The 20,716-nt window shown below is 34.1% G+C and overlaps 3 protein-coding genes and 1 pseudogene across 4 annotated transcripts; 1 reads left to right on the top strand and 3 right to left on the bottom strand.

Moving 5' to 3' along the window:
• Window positions 1-4,162: 4,162 nt before the first annotated feature.
• Window positions 4,163-7,565, bottom strand: LOC111290425 (protein SIEVE ELEMENT OCCLUSION B-like). The gene is made up of 7 exons (XM_022881727.2): window positions 7,306-7,565; window positions 7,095-7,199; window positions 6,392-6,840; window positions 6,201-6,310; window positions 5,783-5,925; window positions 5,192-5,674; window positions 4,163-5,075 (listed from the first exon to the last, which is right to left on the bottom strand). The coding sequence occupies exons 1-7, from the start codon at window positions 7,513-7,515 to the stop codon at window positions 4,461-4,463; spliced, it is 2,115 nt and encodes a 704-aa protein (XP_022737462.2). The 5' UTR covers window positions 7,516-7,565; the 3' UTR covers window positions 4,163-4,460.
• Window positions 7,566-9,822: 2,257 nt separating this feature from the next.
• Window positions 9,823-12,931, top strand: LOC111289467 (protein-L-isoaspartate O-methyltransferase 1-like). The gene is made up of 4 exons (XM_089768480.1): window positions 9,823-10,105; window positions 11,213-11,483; window positions 11,959-12,123; window positions 12,476-12,931. Exons 1-4 carry the CDS (start codon window positions 9,890-9,892, stop codon window positions 12,724-12,726), a joined length of 903 nt encoding a protein of 300 aa, XP_089624606.1. The 5' UTR covers window positions 9,823-9,889; the 3' UTR covers window positions 12,727-12,931.
• A 326-nt stretch (window positions 12,932-13,257) lies between these two features.
• Window positions 13,258-16,205, bottom strand: LOC111289466 (28 kDa ribonucleoprotein, chloroplastic-like). Its single transcript, XM_022880538.2, has 4 exons — window positions 15,543-16,205; window positions 15,346-15,447; window positions 13,646-13,927; window positions 13,258-13,465 (listed from the first exon to the last, which is right to left on the bottom strand). The coding sequence occupies exons 1-4, from the start codon at window positions 16,092-16,094 to the stop codon at window positions 13,400-13,402; spliced, it is 1,002 nt and encodes a 333-aa protein (XP_022736273.2). The 5' UTR covers window positions 16,095-16,205; the 3' UTR covers window positions 13,258-13,399.
• Window positions 16,206-16,549: 344 nt separating this feature from the next.
• LOC111290320 (putative galactinol--sucrose galactosyltransferase 2) lies at window positions 16,550-20,467 on the bottom strand (annotated as a pseudogene). The gene is made up of 14 exons (XR_016346577.1): window positions 20,156-20,467; window positions 19,759-20,000; window positions 19,552-19,642; window positions 19,434-19,482; window positions 19,265-19,348; window positions 19,103-19,171; window positions 18,861-19,007; window positions 18,366-18,776; window positions 18,138-18,279; window positions 17,889-17,950; window positions 17,650-17,784; window positions 17,319-17,540; window positions 17,036-17,126; window positions 16,550-16,960 (listed from the first exon to the last, which is right to left on the bottom strand). The product of XR_016346577.1 is annotated as a putative galactinol--sucrose galactosyltransferase 2 (transcript).
• Window positions 20,468-20,716: the final 249 nt, after the last annotated feature.

Genomic DNA, 20,716 nt, shown 5'->3' with positions numbered 1-20,716 from the left:
ATATTTATACTCGAATTCGATTTGATTCGATATTATATAAATTATACCCGATTAAATTCGATTCTATCTAAAATTAATAAAATATTATTTTTAAAATATAAAATATTATTTTTAATATAAATATAAAATTAAATAAATATAAAATTAAATAATTAAATAATTAATTAAAATTAAAATTTTTATACATATATCGGGTCGAGTCGAGTTTGCTTAAAACTTAACTCTGACTCAACTTTAATTTTTTTTTTATTATTACTTAACTCAAAATCTGATTTATTTTTAAAAAAATAATTTTATAAAATTGATTCGAATCAAAATCCACCAAATATGGATCGGGTTGCTAACCTTATTTTTACCATATTATTTGATAATAAGTCTATTGGCTTTAATAATGTGCTCTATCAGTCTTATTGCATTTTGTTGTTATTTGATTTTCACGAAATTTAAAAATATTTTTATTGTATTTTATACTGAAAATTTTTTATTATTTTTATAAAATTGATTTTCCGTGATTATTAATGGCAAAAAATTAAAAAATTATGAAACATAATTTTGGAATGTTAAAAAAATGTATATTAGGTGTTAAGAAAATAGCATAATTTTGGAATATAAAAAATGATCAAATGAAATTAAATGGAGGACTTTTAATTTTAGGATAGCAATTCCATTGACTCGGTATGTGTGTATATATAATAATTCTCTTCTTCTAATTAAAAAACATTAATTTCCAACAAAAATTTCCTAATTTTGTTAAAATTTCTCGGAGATATTCTATTTTATCTCACTATTTTAATTTTAATTACTATTTAATTCACAACTATACGTACTTGGTTAAAAATGATTTTATATGGAGGAGTGTTACATATACATATTTCATCACTATAAATTGTATAAATATAAATTATATTGTTTCTTTCAAATTTTATTTTTTTAATTTAATCCTTAGATTGTGATATTAGTATGAAATATTTTTAAAATTTTTTTATACATAAGAGATCGTAATTTAAAAATATAATTAAAAATTATAGGTATTAAAATTCAAAATTTGAATATATTAAATGTTTTTTTTAGAAATTATATAAATTAATTAAATTTTAATTTTAATTTTAATATGTGTAGTTATTATGTGTATATAATCCTTACTTTTATATATATAATAAAATTTGTGAACAATTCTTTTATTAAAAATAAAAGAATAAATTTGGTCCATTAAAATAATGAAAAAGGATTGAAAGAAAAATGTTAGATACGTGAATGATATTCATTGATCAAATGTTAAAGTAGTTTCAATAAAGGAGGTGGAGCCGGCAAGACCCACGTCTCTTCTTCAATCAACTCGAGGGTATTAAAAGATGAACGACTCAGCATGTTTTGCAAATATCACCAATCAAGTTTCACACTCCCCAAGAAAATTCCCTCTTTTTCTTGCCGTCCTTGTTGGGAATTAACGTGATTAATTCCAAACTTTTGCAAGTTGCATGGATATATATGTTCTAAGTTAAGAAGGGGTTAATATTGTGAATGGTTTTTAAATTATAAAAAAATATTTAATATAATATTTTTTAATGTAATATTTAAATTATAAATATATTAATTAATACGATATTTATTATTAATAATTAATTTTAAATGATGACACGTGACGAATAAATATATAAATAAATCGTAAGTATAAATTGAATGTAGATTTCACGATGAGAGTAAAACACTATAAATCTTGTATATTTAAACTTTTTAGACTTATTTCATTATATAAATCTTATTAAACTCAATTTGATATATACTAATATTTTTTTTTCAAATGCTTGAGACTCATTTGCCACTTAATCCCCATATCACATGGTGGATGCACTCTTTGGTCATTGTGTTGATTCCTTTTCCTTCTTTTGTTTGTTTAATTATTCTTGCTATTCTAATTTTCTTTTTTTTTTTTTTTTTAGGTTACATATTCTAATTTTACTTGTCCATATATTGCCTTAGAAAGAACCAACAAATAAAGCAATGGATGGCATCTCAAAGATTTTATGAATAAAGGTGTTGCTTGCTGCACTTAATTACTCTATGGTGTAACTGTTACTATTGTCCTTGTATTGAGGTTTAGCAATTTTACAAGTACAATTTTTTTACCCTCAAAAACTCAAGTTGTTTTGTTGGTAATGGATTTGTTCATCTGCCTTTAATTTATATCTTAAATCCTCATCTTAGAGGGAAGAGACCAAGTTTGGTTTACATTAGTTTTTATCAATTTTATAAGTTCATGCACGATTAATTATTTTCATTAATCAATCATTGAATTTCATAATATAATCGTATCATATTGCAAGTAAATTTTTAAATCAATATGATATTTTTATCATGTCTATAAAAATTTTTATCTTTTTGGCAAAAAAGTTAAAAAATTCTCAAACAAAAATTTAATAATCATTTAAATTTTTGATGTTTTATTATAATTAATTTTTTAATTTGAATAAGTTGAATTCTTAAATATTTATTTTTACTCAATTAAGTTATCGGTTGTACAAAAACAATTAAACATTGTTCTTTAAAAAGGACTTAATTGATAAAAATAAATATTTAAAGATTTAATTGATTGTAAAAAATAATAGGATTTGAATGATTATTAAATTTTAGTTCTGTAATTTTTTTAACTCTTTTATCTTTTTTTAATATACAATTAACTGTCAAAATATTTCTTAATATCAAACAAATAATTAAATAATTTTAATTAATTAAAAATTTTCAATGTTATCATGAATAAAACTCGTATTACTAGAAATAAGTGAATTCACCAATCTCATTTCTCTTCCAAGCTGAATGAACTATCACATAATTACAAATTACCAGTTCAAGGAACTCGAAAGCAAGAGAAAAAAAATGGGCAATAACATGTAAAAACATCGAGAATCAACTGAAAAAATGAAATCGTTATATGTGATGATTGATGAATGTCATGGCGAAAAGAAAGCAGGGGAACAGAGAAAAGAGAAAAGGGAAGTTTGTTCCTTGCTTTGTCCTAGGAAGCTTTCTCTGCATTGGTATGTTACTGCCTTACTGACCCACTATTTATAATGCATTATAATGGCTTGTTTGATGCAATACTATGATTTTCAAGGCTGCTTCCAGGTCTGTTTTCTGAAGGAGTTATATGATGGAGATGGCCGGCAAAAATTAAGGCTACCATGGAGAAGAAAGAAATAAGAAATATTACCATCATTATCTGGATTCTGAAGACAAAGATAATCATTATCTGGGAAAGTATTATTCCCTTGTATTTCTTTTTTCCAAGAAATTGAGGGGAAAAATCAGCTGGCAAATGTTTGAAACTATGAGATGGCAGTCTTTTCCCACCCAATTACAGTCTGTAATTAACTTATTTGTTAACAGAAGTTTCAATCTTGATTTGTCTTTTTTTTTTTTTTTCCAGGAAACCTTCCCATACGCATGAAGGGATACATAACAACATTTCCATGACCATGAATGGTCTTCCAAGTCTACAGACATGATGGATCGAATTAACATGCTTGCCTTCCTGGTTCATGTGTCACACTACGCGCACTGATCCAGGCCCAGGGGTATTATCCGAGGCACGAGCCACACAGGCAACTTGAGTCTCCGCCATGTACGTTTTTCTCTCCTTTATTCCCTTCACATTTAACTTTTTTAAGTGACTGCATGCTTAAGCTGATCATCGACACAATTGTTTTGCTACACAATTTTTAATGTTGTACGTCTGACAATTATGATTGTAGTTAATTGGTTGTGAATTCAGACATTTCAAATAACACATCTTCCAATTATAATATACCTAGCTCCGTCGAATGAATACTGATGTTCAAGTTGGGGTATGAAGAAGGAAGTTTTTAGGACAATGTTCTCCTAGTGAAAGCTAGAGAGGGCTCAAAAGGCCTTGGGGGGAATAAAGAAAGGAATACCCACTTTATATTTGGAGATGATTTCCAGGATCAACCTAGTTTACTGGAAGCTTCAAGCCCAATTCAGTTCATGTAGCCTCCATTTCAGAGTTCAAAGTTCAAACCTAAAGAAGGGACTTCTGCTTCAAAAGAAGGCTCCCTGGCCCCTGCATTATTCCAGATTTTGGCAAAAAGAAAAAAGGAAAAAAAGAGTAGCTTGAGAGAGAATGCCTAACATCAAAGCCACAATCTCGAAAAACTCGTTATTTTAGCAAAGCTATATTACAAAGTAGGCAGTAGGCACAGCACACTTTCATAAAAACCAGATAGCTAAGACTCTTCGGTAACCAATGAAGGGTGATAAAGAGTCCTAAATATTACTAGTATCTCTCAAACATCACCACTATAGAAGAATGTAGAAACAGACAAGCAAATGCGAGAGCTTTAGACCTTTTATTTCATCACTTAGAGCTACTTAAAAAACCCAAGATCAAGAGTGATAGTTATTTCTGAGTTCTTGGGCTTTGATCAAACGTCTCGCTTTTTGGCTTATTCAACACAGCAGCGATACATGTAATACATCTCCATTGGACGTCCACACTCAGCACAGACCACCCTCTCTGCAATTCCCCCACTGATTCCTGGAAGGATAAGGCGGGTGCAGTGATGATCGTCACTAATCCCTTTCAGGTGCCTGCGAAGTGCTGGAATAAAACCCATTTGTCTAGCGAGGTCTTCCCATTGTGCAAAATTTTTCATGCTACTTAGAATTTTGTCTCCATTGGCTCTCACCATTTCAGTTGATCCTAAAAAGAATACTGCCCATCCAAGTTCGCTGCCATCATAACCAAGTATTGTCATGACCTCCTGCTTTATAACATCAGTTTCATTGGTCTTGCCATGTTGGGTTTTCGAGAACAACATGCTCTCTAACCGGTTCCAAAAGTACCACACTTCGGTATCTTGCCAGGCGTGACTAAGCTGCTTCTGGTTGATTAAACTGCTGATCTTTCTCACCCGCTCCTTGGCGTTGTTCTTTCCAACATAAACCATCTCTAAGCTAATGGCAAGAGTCTGTGCAACACTTTTTGTTGCAGAAGTGAAACTTTCGATCCATTCAATTTGTTCACCACCATAAATGCATATGACTTTCTGTTGTTTCATCTGATAATTAGAGCCAGGCATAATCAGAAAGTGAATGAATGAAGCATATTGAGAATCAAGAGATAGACATATGAAAAACAAGTGTTTGCAAGTATACAAGGTACGTGAGGGTATACCCAAGTAGGTAAGTTAACTTCGAGCCCATCAACAAGTAGCTCAATCCTCCAAGCCTCTAATTTCCACAGACTTTCTTCTTTCTCAGTGCTGAAGGGGAAGGCAGTATTTCCCCATATCCACAACATGTTGAGTGCATTTGGGCATGTCACCTTTCCTTGTGGATCCAGTGTAACCACAATGGGCTTCTTTACGAAACGCCATACCTCCCTGGTGTACTTAATCACTGCTGGTTCAATAATGGAAGGATGGTTCACAGTATACCATGGCATAATTGATTGCAGGTTCAAAAATTTTTCCTGAAAACTTTCATTCCAAGCTGATCTGTCCACAATTGGGAGCCATACGATCTCATAGTTAAGCTCATGAGTCGCTTCCCTTTCATATTTGTACAGAACCACAAGAACCTGAATCTCGTCATGGGAGATATCAAGATCTGAAATGAGCAGTAGCACATGCTTTCTTCTTAGTACCTCCATATGGACCTGTTAATTATTTGTACCAGCAGAGAAAGTATGCTGTTAGGAACTTAGTACATAATCCAAATAATTTAAAACAGGGCTGGAACATCAAATGAATCCTTGGAAACAGACCTTGTTCTTTTCTGGACCCAAGAGTGAATGAGGATCTTCCTTGCCGAGCGAGAAAATTTTTATGAGAATCTTCAAGTTGTCTATTTGAGGTGTTTCAAGGGCGTGCTTGAAACCTTCATAAGCTTCTGCCTGCTTCTTCTCATCTGCATCCCATGCATTAAGTAATTAAATATCTTCATCTATTAAACTTCTCAGAAAGTTAAATTTTATATTGCATTAGTACTTGGTTATTACATATCTCATGTAATTAAGTCTACATTCGCATAATAGGGGAAATGGTAGCCATATTAAGGACTTTGGGTCTTTTTGGATTCGGGTTTTTCGGGTTTGAGCCATTTCAAGTTCGAGTTTTCTAGAGTTTGAATTTCTATAATTTTGTAGCCAATATATCATAATAATAATATACCCATGGACTCACCAATATGCTGATAGCAAAGACGTAATAGCTTTTGAAGGTGTTCATGTATGCTGCTGACTTTATGCGCCAAGCTTGATAGTTCCCATGCCTCTGTGGTCGATGTAATGAACCTAAAATCACCCAAAAAATTGATTAATGGTAAATTTATGTATTGGGGTGGGGCATTGAGCACGTAACAATTAGTGTCTCACTCGTGTCTCAAGCCTACAAGGCTTGTAATCTGTGTAGCGCAGGCCACAACGCTTCGGATGGTCCAGTAGGCAGCTGTGGGGATATGAGCCATGGCGATAGACATTGGTGGCACTTCGCTCAAAATATACTGAGAAGGTAACTCCGTGAACTCAACAACGCACTTGGCTACATCCATCATTGCCTTGATGAGCTTGCTAAGTGCATCAAAGTGGGGTTTCAGGGTTTGGGAATGCTCTAAGACGTCTGGCAGTTGCTTGAGGAGAGCCACAGACTTGGCAAGTGAGTTCGTTGTGCAGAGCTGAACTATCAGCCAAAACTCCCCAAAATTCACAGCAAAAGCAGCTAAGGTTAGCACCACTTTTGCATCCCATGAATAACTTGAAAGCGTGTTAAGCAGCACCATCGTTGTTGCATGAGCATCTCCTCCTCCTGAGCACTTGCATGATATCTATAAATTATACATTTTCACACAATTATGCTTCTCATCCAATGATAAAAACAAGAAAATTTAATATCTGATGTCCCCAATATTTTTTAATAAAAGCCTGTTCGTTTATCACCATTGAAAAAGAAAAGATAACGCTGTAAAGTTATCTGTTCAACTGTGCAAAGGTACTGTCATGGAAACATTATCAAGGTTGAGTGTCCACAAGAAAAAGTATGTATTTATATTAATAATATCCACCAGTGCAGGCAAATAACCTCGCAGGAGATTTTTTGTACGATATAAGCCAATGCATCAAGCATGCCATCAATAGCAGCCGGGCTGGTCCTATCATCCAAGGCATCCATGTGTCCATGTCCACCCTACAAGAAGAGAAATCCTCAAAGGATATATGTTAAGAGACTTGTTGTACACATGAAATTAATCGAGCCATGGGAAATTAAAAAGCAGAAACATGGGCATTGTTACATTTAGAGCATGATCAATATTGGGAGTGATATGACGCAAAACGTTGTCAATGATTTGGAGAATGGGCCTGACTTCAACTATACGACCATCAGGCGCATGAGTTGCCTGAATTTGCTTCATCATTGCAGTGTCATCTGATGCTGAGAACATCCGGCGCTCACTCTTGACGTGTTTCTGCGATTTCTGCGGCTGTGAAATAGTGGCTGCCATATTTGGAAATGTTGGATATCTATTTGCTATAACTTGCTGTGTGGTTTGTTTAATAAGAATTCTTAGGTTTATATAGTGAGGGGCTAATGGAATAAAGAAGGATTAGATTTGTACCTTGCTTGCAAGAGGAGTCTTAAGAAAAGCTAAGGGGCCTCTAAATTAGGATGAGGATCATATAAATGTAGCAATGGTTGGCCCCAGCTGCCTCTTCGTTTCCACAGTGAAAAATTAAAGAGTGGCAATGGGGATCCAGATTTGTTGCTCTTTGAAGATTATGGTGTTAAAGGGAGTTTAATTGTGACATCACAGAGGCTATGTCATTTTCATGACCTAACCTGTTAATTCCTGTGGTGTGGGGGGGTATCTTTTTTTTTTTTTTTAAACATTGCTACTCCTCAAACAGTAATTTCCCTGGACTTGATCAGGTTAAAGCTAAGATATTTTAATTAATTTCATATATATAATCCCTACAGCAGTAAAATCATGGAGCATGTGGGGATGATTGATGATTTCTAAATTTGATTGTATTGTTTAATTATTAGTATAAGAGTTTATATTTGATACATTATCAGTGTATAAATTTTATATACTCTTAATAAATTAGATAATAATATTTCATTAATGAGTAAATATTTATCTTTAAAATAAATATAAAAAAAATTAATAATTTTTTAAAAATTTATTTATTAATAAAATGATATTATCTAATTTTTAATGAGATATCATCTGATTTAATGGTATATAAAATTTATATACTTCACATCAAATATAAATCTTAGTATAAATCATGTCTTTTCTCGTATATAAATGAAATGATTGTAAAAAAACAGTTATACCATATCATTATATATATATATATTATTCAAATTATACTACATAATCACATAATTGAAAAAATCAATTATTTATTATTAAATAATTAATTAAAATTAATATTTACTATTTAATTATGACATGTGATATGTAATAAATAATTAATTTTTTTCAATAATATAATTATATGACATCATTTAAATGAAAAAAATATATTTAATATGACGTAATTGTTTCGTACAATCATTTTTTATATACAAAAAGAGAATAAGGATTTTGGCATTAATGTATAAATTTAAGATTTAAGTCAATTGCTTCATACAATTATTTCAAAAAGTGACAAAAAAATTTGAAATTCAAATTTAAGTAGTTACAATTTTTTTTATCCTCAAAATATGTCATCTTTATATATATAAAAAAAAAAGTCATTGTCCCACTGAAGCATCTAATTCCAGTTTCTCTTTTACTTTATTTATTTATTTATTTATGCATATAAATAGAAAAATTAAAACAAATAAATCAAAGGTCAAGATCTTTCAAGTTTCAGCCCCCAAAAAGGCCAAGATTGCCTAAACATGAAGACTAATAGACTAAATTTAACTATTGTTTTCAATATGAAGATACACTACTGAAGAAGTTACAGTTTACTTCTGTTTTTTGCACAATAAAATGAAGAAGTCCAGTTTAATTGTGAAATAAAAATTAAATTTATCAGTTGGCAGCCAACACAAAACTTCAAATGAAACAAGCAAAAAGGAAATCATATAGAAAAAGTACTTCATCATCTAAGAATACTTTTAAACTTACTCTATATATATTAAGTAATTTATTTTTGTTTTAGTGTATTGAAATTCATAATATATATATTTGGATAAATTGTATTTTATTTATCTAAAAGAAGCAATAAAATTGCTACAATACATACATTTCATATAAACAATCAAATCATATTCTAACTATTATGTAATATATATATATATATATATTTCACGCATCACATAAATCTTGTTGACTGAATCAATAACAATCGAATACAATCCATATAACTGAATCCTAATAACTTTTTTAATCAACTCATACACTTGTTCTTCATAATATTAGCCAATTGTTGTACTTAATATAAAAATATTACTCTAAATAATATTTTAACATAAGAAGTTATCATATATGAAATTTTCCTATCAAAATTAATAGGATGGCAAATATATATTATTAATGTATAAAAACTAACTCATATTTTAAATATTTTAAAAAAATGTGCTTCTTAACAAAATCTTTTATCTCGATCCAAAAGCTTATCAAAAGAAATTTAAATTTTATTGGGTTTGACAAATAGAGCTTAAAGCCCAAAACATTTTTATTATTTGTTGGGTCAAGGCATGGAATTCAACTTCTTACTGGGCCCAAGAAGGGCCCAGCAATCAGAGACGTAGGAGGGTGAGTCAGTTCGCTCGAAAACAGCCATCGAACCGGGAGAGCAGAGCTCGACAAGTGTAATATACCAAAGGAAGGTGAGAGAAAGGGCGAGAAACAAAAATAGAAATAAAAAAAAGATGCAACAATGTTGAATCTATCCACAGTGTTAGCGTATAGATGCCGCTATTGTGCGCCACCAATAAAGCAGCTCTTAAACTACACTAACTTCCTTCCTCTTCCTCACCGTGACCATCTTCAACAACACTATCCTTCTTCTGTATTCTATTCTTCCTTTAACCATCTTGAGCTCCCTTACTTCAATCATTTTCTCACGGGTAACTCTCTCATCTTCAGGATGGAGGTACTCTTTCCTTTCTCTCTCCCAGGCTTTACTTTCATTTTTGATTCCTGGGTTTTTTTTTTTTTTTTTTGTCTTTCTTGTGATCATGGGGAATTGGGTTGTTCTTTTTTATGTTTGTTTCTTTCCTAATCTTTGGTTTTGGGTTTTCCAGACATGATGAATTTGTTGAGTTTGTATTGAGGTTTTGGTAAAGTTTAAAGGTTTTTTTGTAAGAAGAAAAGGAACGAATTTTACAATATTTATAGTATATTTTTGGAGTTAGTGGGAAAGCTGTGTAGACCATGGATTCTGTGGAATGCCATTGAGGAAGGGACAGTTTCTGAGAATTGAAAGTATGGTTGTCAATGAATTATAAAGAAAACCTTGTTAAACAGCCTAAAGAACTATGTTTATGTTGTGTATTTACAAATGAAAGGCACATACTTCTTGTATTTGAGTAGTGGAATTGTTTGAATTGTTGAACTGGAAAATTTTTTTGGACTTATTTTGATATAGTAGGTTAAATTGGGTTTTTCATTTTTCTCTTTTTTGATGTATTTTGGACTATTTATAATATGAGGATTGAATCAACACATCGGACAATTTGATTGTTGTTGGGGCCGTCTTGCCAGAAAGTGGTGATATAATATTAGTTTGTATAGCATCATTTGAGGTAGTCCTGGTACAAGGTCCAGTATCTCGAGTAGCATGTGGATGCCATGTTATATATTATTAGTTTATATAGCATCATTCGAGGTAGTCCTGGTGCAAGGTCCCGTATCTCGAGTAGCATGTACCCACGAACTCAGCCCATGCTGCCCCTGATATGGAGGCCATCCGACTTGGGATGATGTCTACTCCAATGATTTCTTGTTCAACTTCTCTGTCAGAGGTTGCTTTTATTTTGTGATTTTCCTTGAGAATAACAATATGAATGGCCATAGGTGTTTTGGTTCAGTCTTAATAATGTAGGATCTGTTTTTCATTGGGATCAATGGTTTTAGTTCAGTATTTATGTTTCTTTCTACTGAGACAGTTTTCTTTTGATAATTGAGGGACCATTTTGTTTTTTTTTTTTTTCAATTCAATAGTGATTTTATGCTAAACATTTCTCTTGATAATCTATAGCGCTTCTGGAGTGGAAGTGGGATCAACAAGAACAAACAAATGGTGGAGCATTTGCAGCATTATGGAGTGATTTCATCCAAGAAGGTTGCTGAAGTAATGGAGACTATTGATAGGGCATTATTTGTACCACATGGGACCCCAGCTTATGTTGATAGTCCCATGGCAATAGGTTACAATGCCACCATTTCTGCACCTCATATGCATGCTACCTGCCTTAAATTATTGGAGGAAAATTTGCAGCCTGGCATGCATGCTTTAGATGTTGGCTCAGGTCTCTTTTCACTCCATTCCATCATGTCTTTTCTGCACTTCTTCAATTTCTTTCTTATGTATAACTCTCTTGGAATGCTGAAATATCAAATGTACTACACTTATTCTCTGGGGATTAATTCCACTTTGTAAATGGTCATTGAGGAAGAGTCAAATTATACGAGTTCATGACTGCATCTAATCCTCTGCATTCAGGAAGAGTTTTAGTAAAACCATCAGCAATCCATTCTCAAGTGGTTTATGACTTTATGGAAAAAGAGACAGGAAAAGGCAGGGGATTATCTTTAATTTTTGGCTGAGTTGGAAGAAAATGGAAGGAGTTATAAATCTTCAAGTGTCTACAAGTTATTTGATCATTATCTTAGTACTTTTGTCATAATTTTGTTGTTGCATGCAATCTAATATCAACTAGAAAATATTCCCTTTTTTTTTTTGTGGAAGGCATTTTTTAATTTCTGTTATGCATTGTTCTGTAGGAACTGGGTACTTGACTGCTTGCTTTGCAATAATGGTTGGACCACAAGGTCGTGCTATTGGTGTGGAACATATTCCTGAATTGGTTGCCTTTTCCATAAAAAATATTGAAAAAAGTGCTGCAGCTCCATTATTGAAAGAAGGTTATATCTCAGTCCGTGCCGGCGGTATGTACTCATCAGGAACTTGCTATATATATTCTCAGTTTATTGAAATATAATGTGCTCTAATGTTTAATGGAGGATTAGGAAATCATAAACCAAATTCTCAGTTGAGTCACTGCTTTCTCTTGGGATTGAAACGAGTTAGTTGGCTGTCTGAGATATACTTTTGATAAAGAACTGATATACCTCTAGATGATTATAACTTTTCATGAACTTCACTCTTTTGGAGTTTTGGAGGCCAATTTTACTTAAAATACTCTTGTTCTTGCGGACAAAGTTGATCATCTAAATCTATACGAGACCCTGTTTTATTGAATTCTTATCACTGATGCTTTGATCATGTACATATCACCAGATGGAAGAAAAGGTTGGCCAGAATGTGCACCCTATGATGCCATACATGTTGGGGCAGCAGCACCGGAAATACCTCAGCCCCTCCTTGATCAATTGAAGCCAGGTGGCAGAATGGTGATTCCAGTAGGAAACATATTCCAAGATTTGAAAGTAGTGGAAAAAAATTTGGATGGTTCAATTAGCATTCGAAGTGAGACTTCTGTCCGCTATGTTCCTTTGACCAGTCGTGAAACTCAGTTGAGGGGTTATTGAGTTTGGATACTTATCGCCTACTAGGCTTGTTTGAAAGGCCGTTATAGGGTTGCTCGTTCTTGAATCCAGCAATGTACAGTATATAGTTGCTTCTCTTTTTTAATGTTTGGACTTGAACATAACTAAATGCAGAGTACAGTTAAAATAATGTGTGTCCAGGAACTAGTCTATGGTGCAATCAAGAGAATGCAAGATGGTTATATGATTTTATTTTCCTTTTCTGATCTGCCGGAGGTTTTTTGTAATAGCGTTGGGACCAAAAACATCAATTTCCAAGTCCAAGGACTCAACAATATCATGAATTTTTCATATAATGCTCTGAATCCGATATTTGTTCATGTTAATCGCATATGGCCGATACTTTTTGTCCTGCTTGCTCTCCAGCTGGATTCTGGCTATGGTTTTCCCCGAGTTTTCACTTAACTTTGTTACATACCTTGTGCCTGCTTTTCATGATAAAATCATATAATTTTAACAAACACAACAATTTTGAGTGACCAAATTAAAATGGAATGAAACCTTTGAAACAAGTTACTTTAAATGATGGTTTCATAACTCTGAATATCGTGCAAAATTTCCAAAACTATAAACGTAATCTTAAGAAAAGAAAAAGAAAAAAAGAAAGATAGTTAATCAAGGAGGTTAAAGCCAACAGCAGCAGAATCATTTCAAATCAAAAGAAGCCTCGCCTTGGTCTTTCCTCTGCAACATTTACTCTTATTGCTCTTCCATCCAGGCTCTGAAACAGTAGGAGACACATGTAAGATGTTTTATAAACTGGATACCCGGATAGAAGATAAGCGTCTTGGCAATATTATTATAGCTAAAAGAAATGCATACGATACTGCTTCTTGTTGTATAGGAAATTATGTTCATCAACGTAGTAGCAAAACTGGTAGAGAAAACACTCTAATAATACCTGTCCATCTAGAGCAGCAATGGCATCATTCAGTTCAGTCTCTGAGGACATAGTCACAAAACCAAAACCACGTGAACGGCCTGTCTCCCTATCATAGACTACACGAGCTTCCTCTACTTTACCATGTTCACTGAAGACCTGCTCCAGTCGAGCATTATCCACATCCCATGGAAGGTTACCCACGTAGATTTTAAAAGCAGGTTCATAAACACGAGGGGGTTGGTCGAATCGTGATCCTCTAGAAGAAGCCTTATTAACAGTCAAGAGCCTTCCTTTAAGATCCTGTTTAAAGCACAGAAGCAATAATGACTCAGCACAAGCACCAAATACAGCTTCAGAGCACATTAATGCACAGATAAAAGAAAACAGAGAACAGTTGAGATCAATATATAACATGTATCTCGAACTTTCATGAAACAATCTCCTATGACATAGAAAGAAAGTGAAAGAGCATTTACATATATTATAGATAGATTAAGCTGTTCTAATAAAAAAATGAGCAAAAAAACAAAGTTTTTCAGCCAAAGTATACCTTGGATATCATAGACAAAAGTGCTTGATATATACATAAGAGCTAAGCACACAAGAGACCAACAAAGTTGCCCTAGCTTTTATCTTATTTGTTAAAGGCAAGTTAATGAAAGTTGTAACTGAAAATCAATTTCTTTTTCTCTCATTGTTACCTGAAGCATGCAATCATGGTCATAGCCAGGATATTCTAGAATTAAACGCAAATACCATCTCTAAAAAAGGGCTAGTCATGGCTAAGTCGAAACAGTTAACTTGGTTATTGCAAGCGTTTACTAGTGGATACAAATCAAACAAGTACTAACAAAAATTTCACACCTTATGAGAATTATGGTACAGAAACAACAGATGTCTCTCAGAAAAGTAAAAACAACAAATGAATAACTTGTGGCTTTCCATTTGATGTCAACATGTATCATAAAATGCATGTTGACTGGAGTTTTTGAAAGGTTAGAATGTCCACATTGATATCTTATATAGAAACAAACTGCAAATATATGTGCCTTCACTTCATATTTATCTTCCTAAAGGGACAGTCTGTAAACCCTGTCTCTACTATCTGAAAAAAGGGTCTCATAGTCATACCCCTTCTGCAACTGTTCTATTCTAACCATCTGTTTTGCATCTCATTAAATCTGATGTCTAATCAACCAACATCAAAGGAATTATGGCAAGGAGAAAAAGGCTTTTAGAATCAGCCTGAAATTATCAATGATTAGCAACCAAATAAAAGTTTATCATAAAGAGTGAAGATAAAAGTCAATGCAAGTCAAAAGAATAGATGAATAATGAAGCAAAATTCCATTAGAACTCTGGTTTATGCTTACTTCCACAGAGTATTCCTCTCGCATAGATAAAAAACTAATGCATATAAAACCCACTATACCTATTTCTTCATAATCAGTTTAGGCAGACGAAGCAATTAGAATCAACTATTAATGATAACTTTCCTACCACATATACAAGTAACAAATAACTGAGGGAGAGGATAACTTCCAATTGAATGAGAAAGCTTCCTCCATATAAGTATCCTTCTTCATATTGCCGAGATAGGTACATAAAAGTAAAGCATTATATATCATACTTGTATATTCCAATTTCCTCATTTCTTATCACAGATAATAGTCAAGCAACAGCAAAATCAGAGCAAAACAAGTAAAAGAAAAACTTACGTAACGATTGAATAATTCAGCAGCCTTCTCAGCTTCCTCAATGGAACTCATAGTTACAAACCCAAAGCCACGACTTTGCTCAGTATTCCTATTATAAATAACCTGCAACCAAAAAAACAAAATTTCAACAGTTTTATGACCCAAAAATCAACAAAAAAGAATTTCAAACAGTTGAAAAGCAGAAAAATTGTCTTCACATCAGCAATTTCCACAGTTCCAGCTTTCTCAAAGAGCATAGCCAAACTTTGACTATCAACATCATAAGGCAAATTCCCAACAAACAATTTAGCTTCCTCAGGAGGTTCGGAGATAGAGTCCTCTAGTTCTGAATCAACACCCTCTCCTTCAAAAACTGCATCCTCACCCTCACCTTCTGGCTCCCAATCAGACAACGTTGCTTCAGCTCCATCACTTTCTTCATTTTCCAATGCTAATTCTTCTTCTTCTTCACTTTCAGTTTGTTCTTGGACTTGTTGCTTTTGTCCATCAATGGTTATGGTGGTGTCGTTTTCTTCCTCTTTCTGGGCCCAATCTGAAGTCTGGAACACAAAGGAAACTAGAGAAGGGAAATGGGTTTTTGTTTCGAGTGTTGAAAAAGTCAGAGAATGAGAAGATGAGAGGAAAAACTTGATGGGTTTTGAAGGAAGAGAGAGGAGAGACGGAGCTTTGGAATAAGTGGTGATGAGAGAAGGGAGAGAGACAAGGCAAGAAGAGTCTGCCAGGGATATGGGTTTGGTAACGGTAGACATTTTCGTTGAAGAATTGAGAAGGAGAGAAAAGTGAGGGTTTAAGAAGAGGATGTTAAACTGCAAAAGGATAAGGGTGGGCAAAGCAGACTGGCGAGAGAACGAGACTGAAGAGGGATTTAAAAAAAAAAAAAAAAAAAAAAAAACTATAGTTTTACCACTCTCTGTAAAATGGGTAATGGGCTAATAGCAAATGGGGAACTTGCTTAAACGGGCCAATACGGTTCTCGCAGTTGTGGGCTTTTGGATGTTTCGGTTCATGGCCATGATTTTTGCTCCAAATAACATCTAATTTCAATATTTTATGTGCATAAAATATTTATTTTTCACAAATTTTCACATAGGGATTATGGGTATTAGGATTTGAATCCTAAACTTCATATTTTATTGCCTTTGAAGGAAAACAGAAAGCAAAGCTTACAAAATGTTATGACAGGAAAACTTTCATGTTGTTCAGATTGTAAAATCTAACACTAAACCTAGACTTTTTTCATAGAAAATTGACACCAAGCTTGATTCAAGATACAGAGAAATCAAGTGGTGCTGCTTCTGGTGGCAGCTGATTGGCAAATGGAAATGCACTAATCTCAATAAGCAAAAACTATTTCTTTTGAGTTGCAGTCACCCTGAAGCTTGAGTGTCAGAAGTCCATCTTTGGAATTGTATATGAAGTTCTCCTCTTTCTGCTTCAAAGCACAAGATTTTGGTTTTGTATTGGAATAGGCTCCAAAACGTCCGCATCCTCATATTCTAACCTTTATCTTACATTCTGATGGATTATTTTCATAATCCATAGCTTCAAGTGCTCCTCCTGAGTTTTACATGTCGAGCAATCCAATTGGAGCAAGGCGAAGATCCTCACCAAACACCTGTTGGAGCCATACCTCATTGGTTTGAGTAAGAAAAAATGGAAAAGGTAAAAAACGCTGTGGAGAAGTACTGACCCTGATAGGAGAAACAGTAAAGACTTCACATTTCAAATGTTCCAAGGCTACTTCAAATTTTGCATCCTTCAACGTCGTTTTAAGAGAACCAACAGCAATGGAACTTACATTTCAAGCAATTTCGGATTTCAGGAACAGGAGCCATATAAGACTAGCTGAATTGAATATGAGAGATTGTCCTGTTCGTTGTTTGGTAACACGCTTGATCATAGCCAAAAGGCTGACAAACATGAAACAGAATTCCATGCAAAAGATGCCAAAGAGGGTCTTAAAAGGACTACCTGAAAGGTATGCATATGTTGCTCAATCTCCTCTCCAATTCCCACCTGCAACCTCTTCAAGTGAATCAACATCTTGGGCACTGACAGAACCTGAGATGGGTGTTCCTGATCCTGTGACTGGCTCATATATACTACCTCTAATTGGGGGTCAAACACCTGCTCTTTGGCAGTTAAAAACACCTATAATCCCTGACAATTTGTTCAAATTCCAAATCTTCAATAGACTGCAACCAAGACAGTAAAAAACCATGAGAAAACAATTGAAGTTAAAGTCAACAGGTAATATTTTTCAAGGACGTACACAACTAGGATTCTTTGCTGCAAAAGCTTTACCTTTCCTCATCTGTGACCGGGTCATTGAATAAACAGTCTCGAGTGGGTCGGCCAGCATGTCTAGCTCTAACGATGGAGCCATCAGGCAACAGTAGCTTCTTGATGATGTCAAAATTATGACTGCCAGGTATGTCACTGAAGGAGTGAAAATCCCAACATTACTTTCAGTTGATGGAAATATGGTAAGAGTAATATGTAGATATTAGATAAGAGCTTAGCATTTAGTAGTAGAGGCACACCTTACATACACTGCAGTCAAAGCTCTTGCTGCACCATAGAACTCAGCAGTACAATGATCACTCTGAAATGAAGGAATACCATGTTGAGTCAAGAACTATAGGTTCTATGTGCTAAAGCATTAGAAATTGGATTGTAATGCACTTAGACAGATTCATATTCTTTTGATGAAATTGGAAATTTAAATGGATATTAATTGATATTCATGGTTATATTGATGAAAGATGTTCATGCAAATGAGTAGAACCTACGTAAAACATGTCCCAATCTGGTACCACAATCTCTCCTAAAAGAAGAGAGTTAAAAGCAGCAGCAGCAACATGTAAAGTATGAAATGTTGGCTCATTTGGCATGAAATCTTCAGTTGCTCTAGCTGCTGCAGCCCTCTTTGCACTGAAAGTAACCAAAAGTTTATTGGAAAACCAGACATCCTTTTGTTTTGAAATCATACTAAAATTTGCATAAATAATTTGGCAAACCTGTATATGAAGTCAATATTCAGACTCATGGAGCAGATTAGGTTGTTGGTATTGAAGTTTTACATAAGAGATTCCTCAAGGGCTTCTAGGTACTGTCTAGTCAGTGAGACTCGACCTCCATAGCCAGCACCAAGGAGTTCTAACACATTCTGAACATCCACCTTCACTCCATCAACACCACAACTTGCTTGGTAACTGTGACAATCCTTGTAAAAATTGAGAATTTTGGAAGGATCAATTAGCCCAATTCCCTTTTGCTGCATGTTGTCCAGGCTTGCACATATCCTATGGGTCAGATTACCAGGGGACTGAACTACAGAATGAATTTTGGGGTTGTATTTTTTCATCACTTCAGATTCTGGGAGCACTCCTCCCCAGTAGTCAGCTGAAGCGTGCCAAATGTATACATGTCTGCATTATTATCAATTCTTCTCAATTTAATATTGCTGCTGTGAACAATAAGAACTATTTATAGCTTGGAGTAAAATAACTCACTTCAGTCCATATTTCTGCCTGATAGTTTTGACAAAATCCCGGAGATTGTTTCCTGATTTTCCAAGCTTGAGCCCTTGAATTTTGCATTTTCCTCGAGATTAAGTAATCGAGCCAATTCCCTTCAATCAAGGGATGGAATCAGTTAAGCTACTTGATGCAAAAATGATAACCAGATTTTCATAATAAAATTGTTCAAGTAAAAGTCTTACCCTGTTGTATGTATTCTCCTCGTAGCTAGGAACAAGATTTTGCCACCCTTCATCAATGGTCAAAAATTTTGGAGGATAACCTCCCCTTGAGAAACTTCAGATAAAAGCCAAAATCAATCAATAAATATAAGAGTATGAATAGCTTAGAAGCAAAATTAAATTCCCAGATCCACTTGTTTTATTACTTTTACAATTCCATCTTTTTATGCCTTCTGGATGGACATTAGAATAAAATGCATCCTAGGTGTTCCATCTAAACCAATCTATATGTTCAGGCAGCTGTCAGGGCAAAAGGCGCAAAATTTCATCAATAAAGTTGTCAAACGAGAAATTTTATGGAAAACAAGGATTCTTGGTGCTGCACCTGCTTGTTCTCAATGTGCCTGAATGTCCCCTTATGCTTCTCCAATATCCTACAAGCAATTAAAAACATCAGAAGTCACGAATTTATAATCAGTGTCCTATGCTCAAATCAAACATACTTGATAGAATTCCTCATGAGCTTAAACGGGTTGTCTCCCGAATTAATGAAAACTGGTTCTGTTATCTGGGTGGTTTGAACATCAGGATCTCCTGAAGTCGTAGATAGTCAACAGAGAAGAGAATTAAGATAGGGAAACTCATCTAATATTGAGTATAAATAGCTTCCTATTAAACTCAAAAAATAGATAAATAAGGCGGAAACTGACCGCTTTCAATGCAAAACTGTAGTTCGTTGTCAGTTGTCCCTTGCAAAGTAGTCCGAAACTGTCCATCTAACACAGGCAGTATCAGAACATAGAAATTGTTCTCAGTGTCTTGGATTTTAGTCTCTTCTCTTGCTTCCAAGAGAAGCATTTGAGTTTTTGCAGGAATATCACAGCCCGATGATCCAAAGCATGGTATCATCCACCAGATTTTGAACCTGAAGAGACACACCCATCTATTTCCCCTGCAGTATCCATGTACACATCAAAATATATATTAGACTTGAAGAAAATATCATGAACGATCATGTTCATTTGCTTTCTTTTAACAACCAAGCTATATGAAAATTGTAAACCAACAATAGCAAAGAAGAAAGGTACAAGAACAGCAAATACATACTGAAGAACTCCAAGACTGAAAACATGACGAGAACTTGAACCGGTCGCAGTGGCTCCAAAGAAAACTGAACCATCCGTGACCGGTGTAACCATTATGTTACTCCGCACGTCAGTTAAAAGAGCCCTTCTACGCACCATGAAAGAACCATTTTGGACACTTGGCTCAGTGGTCATCATAACCTCTTCATTACTTCCCATGGTTTGCTTAAAGTTGTTTCACTTTTTTGTATGATCAAATGCTAAAATTGTTTCAGATATTGCATGTTTTGCTGGGGCAGTGTTAACTGTAATATATAGTATCCAGTTAAACCAGGATGAGACGAAAAATGAACATGACAACAAGGAAAACCGCACCGAACAAGGCATGTTCTCTAGATGTTACAAAGTACAAGACTCGGATTTTATTAATGGAGAAATGCAAAACTGACTGAGATTGTGGAAATTGTGAACCATGAACGAAATAATAACACCGAGGAGAAAACGTGTCTACCCACGTTGTAGGGCACGACGCATGGCAATGGGGCTACATTTGGCTGCAACCTAAGCGTCAGTCTAAGGGAAA

Source organism: Durio zibethinus, chromosome 11, assembly GCF_047325235.1.
Source record: "Durio zibethinus cultivar Kanyao isolate XHJ-2024 chromosome 11, ASM4732523v1, whole genome shotgun sequence".
In the NCBI taxonomy this organism is placed as follows: Eukaryota; Viridiplantae; Streptophyta; class Magnoliopsida; order Malvales; family Malvaceae; genus Durio; species Durio zibethinus.
This window is presented reverse-complemented; position numbering and strand designations above follow the sequence as displayed.

Bases quoted from the DNA above. Each gene is read 5' to 3' on its own strand.
- LOC111290425 (XM_022881727.2), bottom strand. From the start codon at position 7,515: ATGGCAGCCACTATTTCACAGCCGCAGAAATCGCAGAAACACGTCAAG. The intron at 6,311-6,391 runs GTGAGACACTAA...GGGTGATTTTAG, and splicing joins CTTGTAGGCTTGAGACACGA to GTTCATTACATCGACCACAG. The intron at 5,675-5,782 runs GTCTGTTTCCAA...AATAATTAACAG, and splicing joins TGGGTCCAGAAAAGAACAAG to GTCCATATGGAGGTACTAAG.
- LOC111289467 (XM_089768480.1), top strand. From the start codon at position 9,890: ATGTTGAATCTATCCACAGTGTTAGCGTATAGATGCCGCTATTGTGCG. The intron at 10,106-11,212 runs GTACTCTTTCCT...GATAATCTATAG, and splicing joins CTCTCATCTTCAGGATGGAG to CGCTTCTGGAGTGGAAGTGG. The intron at 12,124-12,475 runs GTATGTACTCAT...ACATATCACCAG, and splicing joins TATCTCAGTCCGTGCCGGCG to ATGGAAGAAAAGGTTGGCCA.
- LOC111289466 (XM_022880538.2), bottom strand. From the start codon at position 16,094: ATGTCTACCGTTACCAAACCCATATCCCTGGCAGACTCTTCTTGCCTT. The intron at 15,448-15,542 runs GTGAAGACAATT...TTTTGGTTGCAG, and splicing joins GAACTGTGGAAATTGCTGAT to GTTATTTATAATAGGAATAC. The intron at 13,928-15,345 runs GTAAGTTTTTCT...TGCTTTAAACAG, and splicing joins CTGAATTATTCAATCGTTAC to GATCTTAAAGGAAGGCTCTT.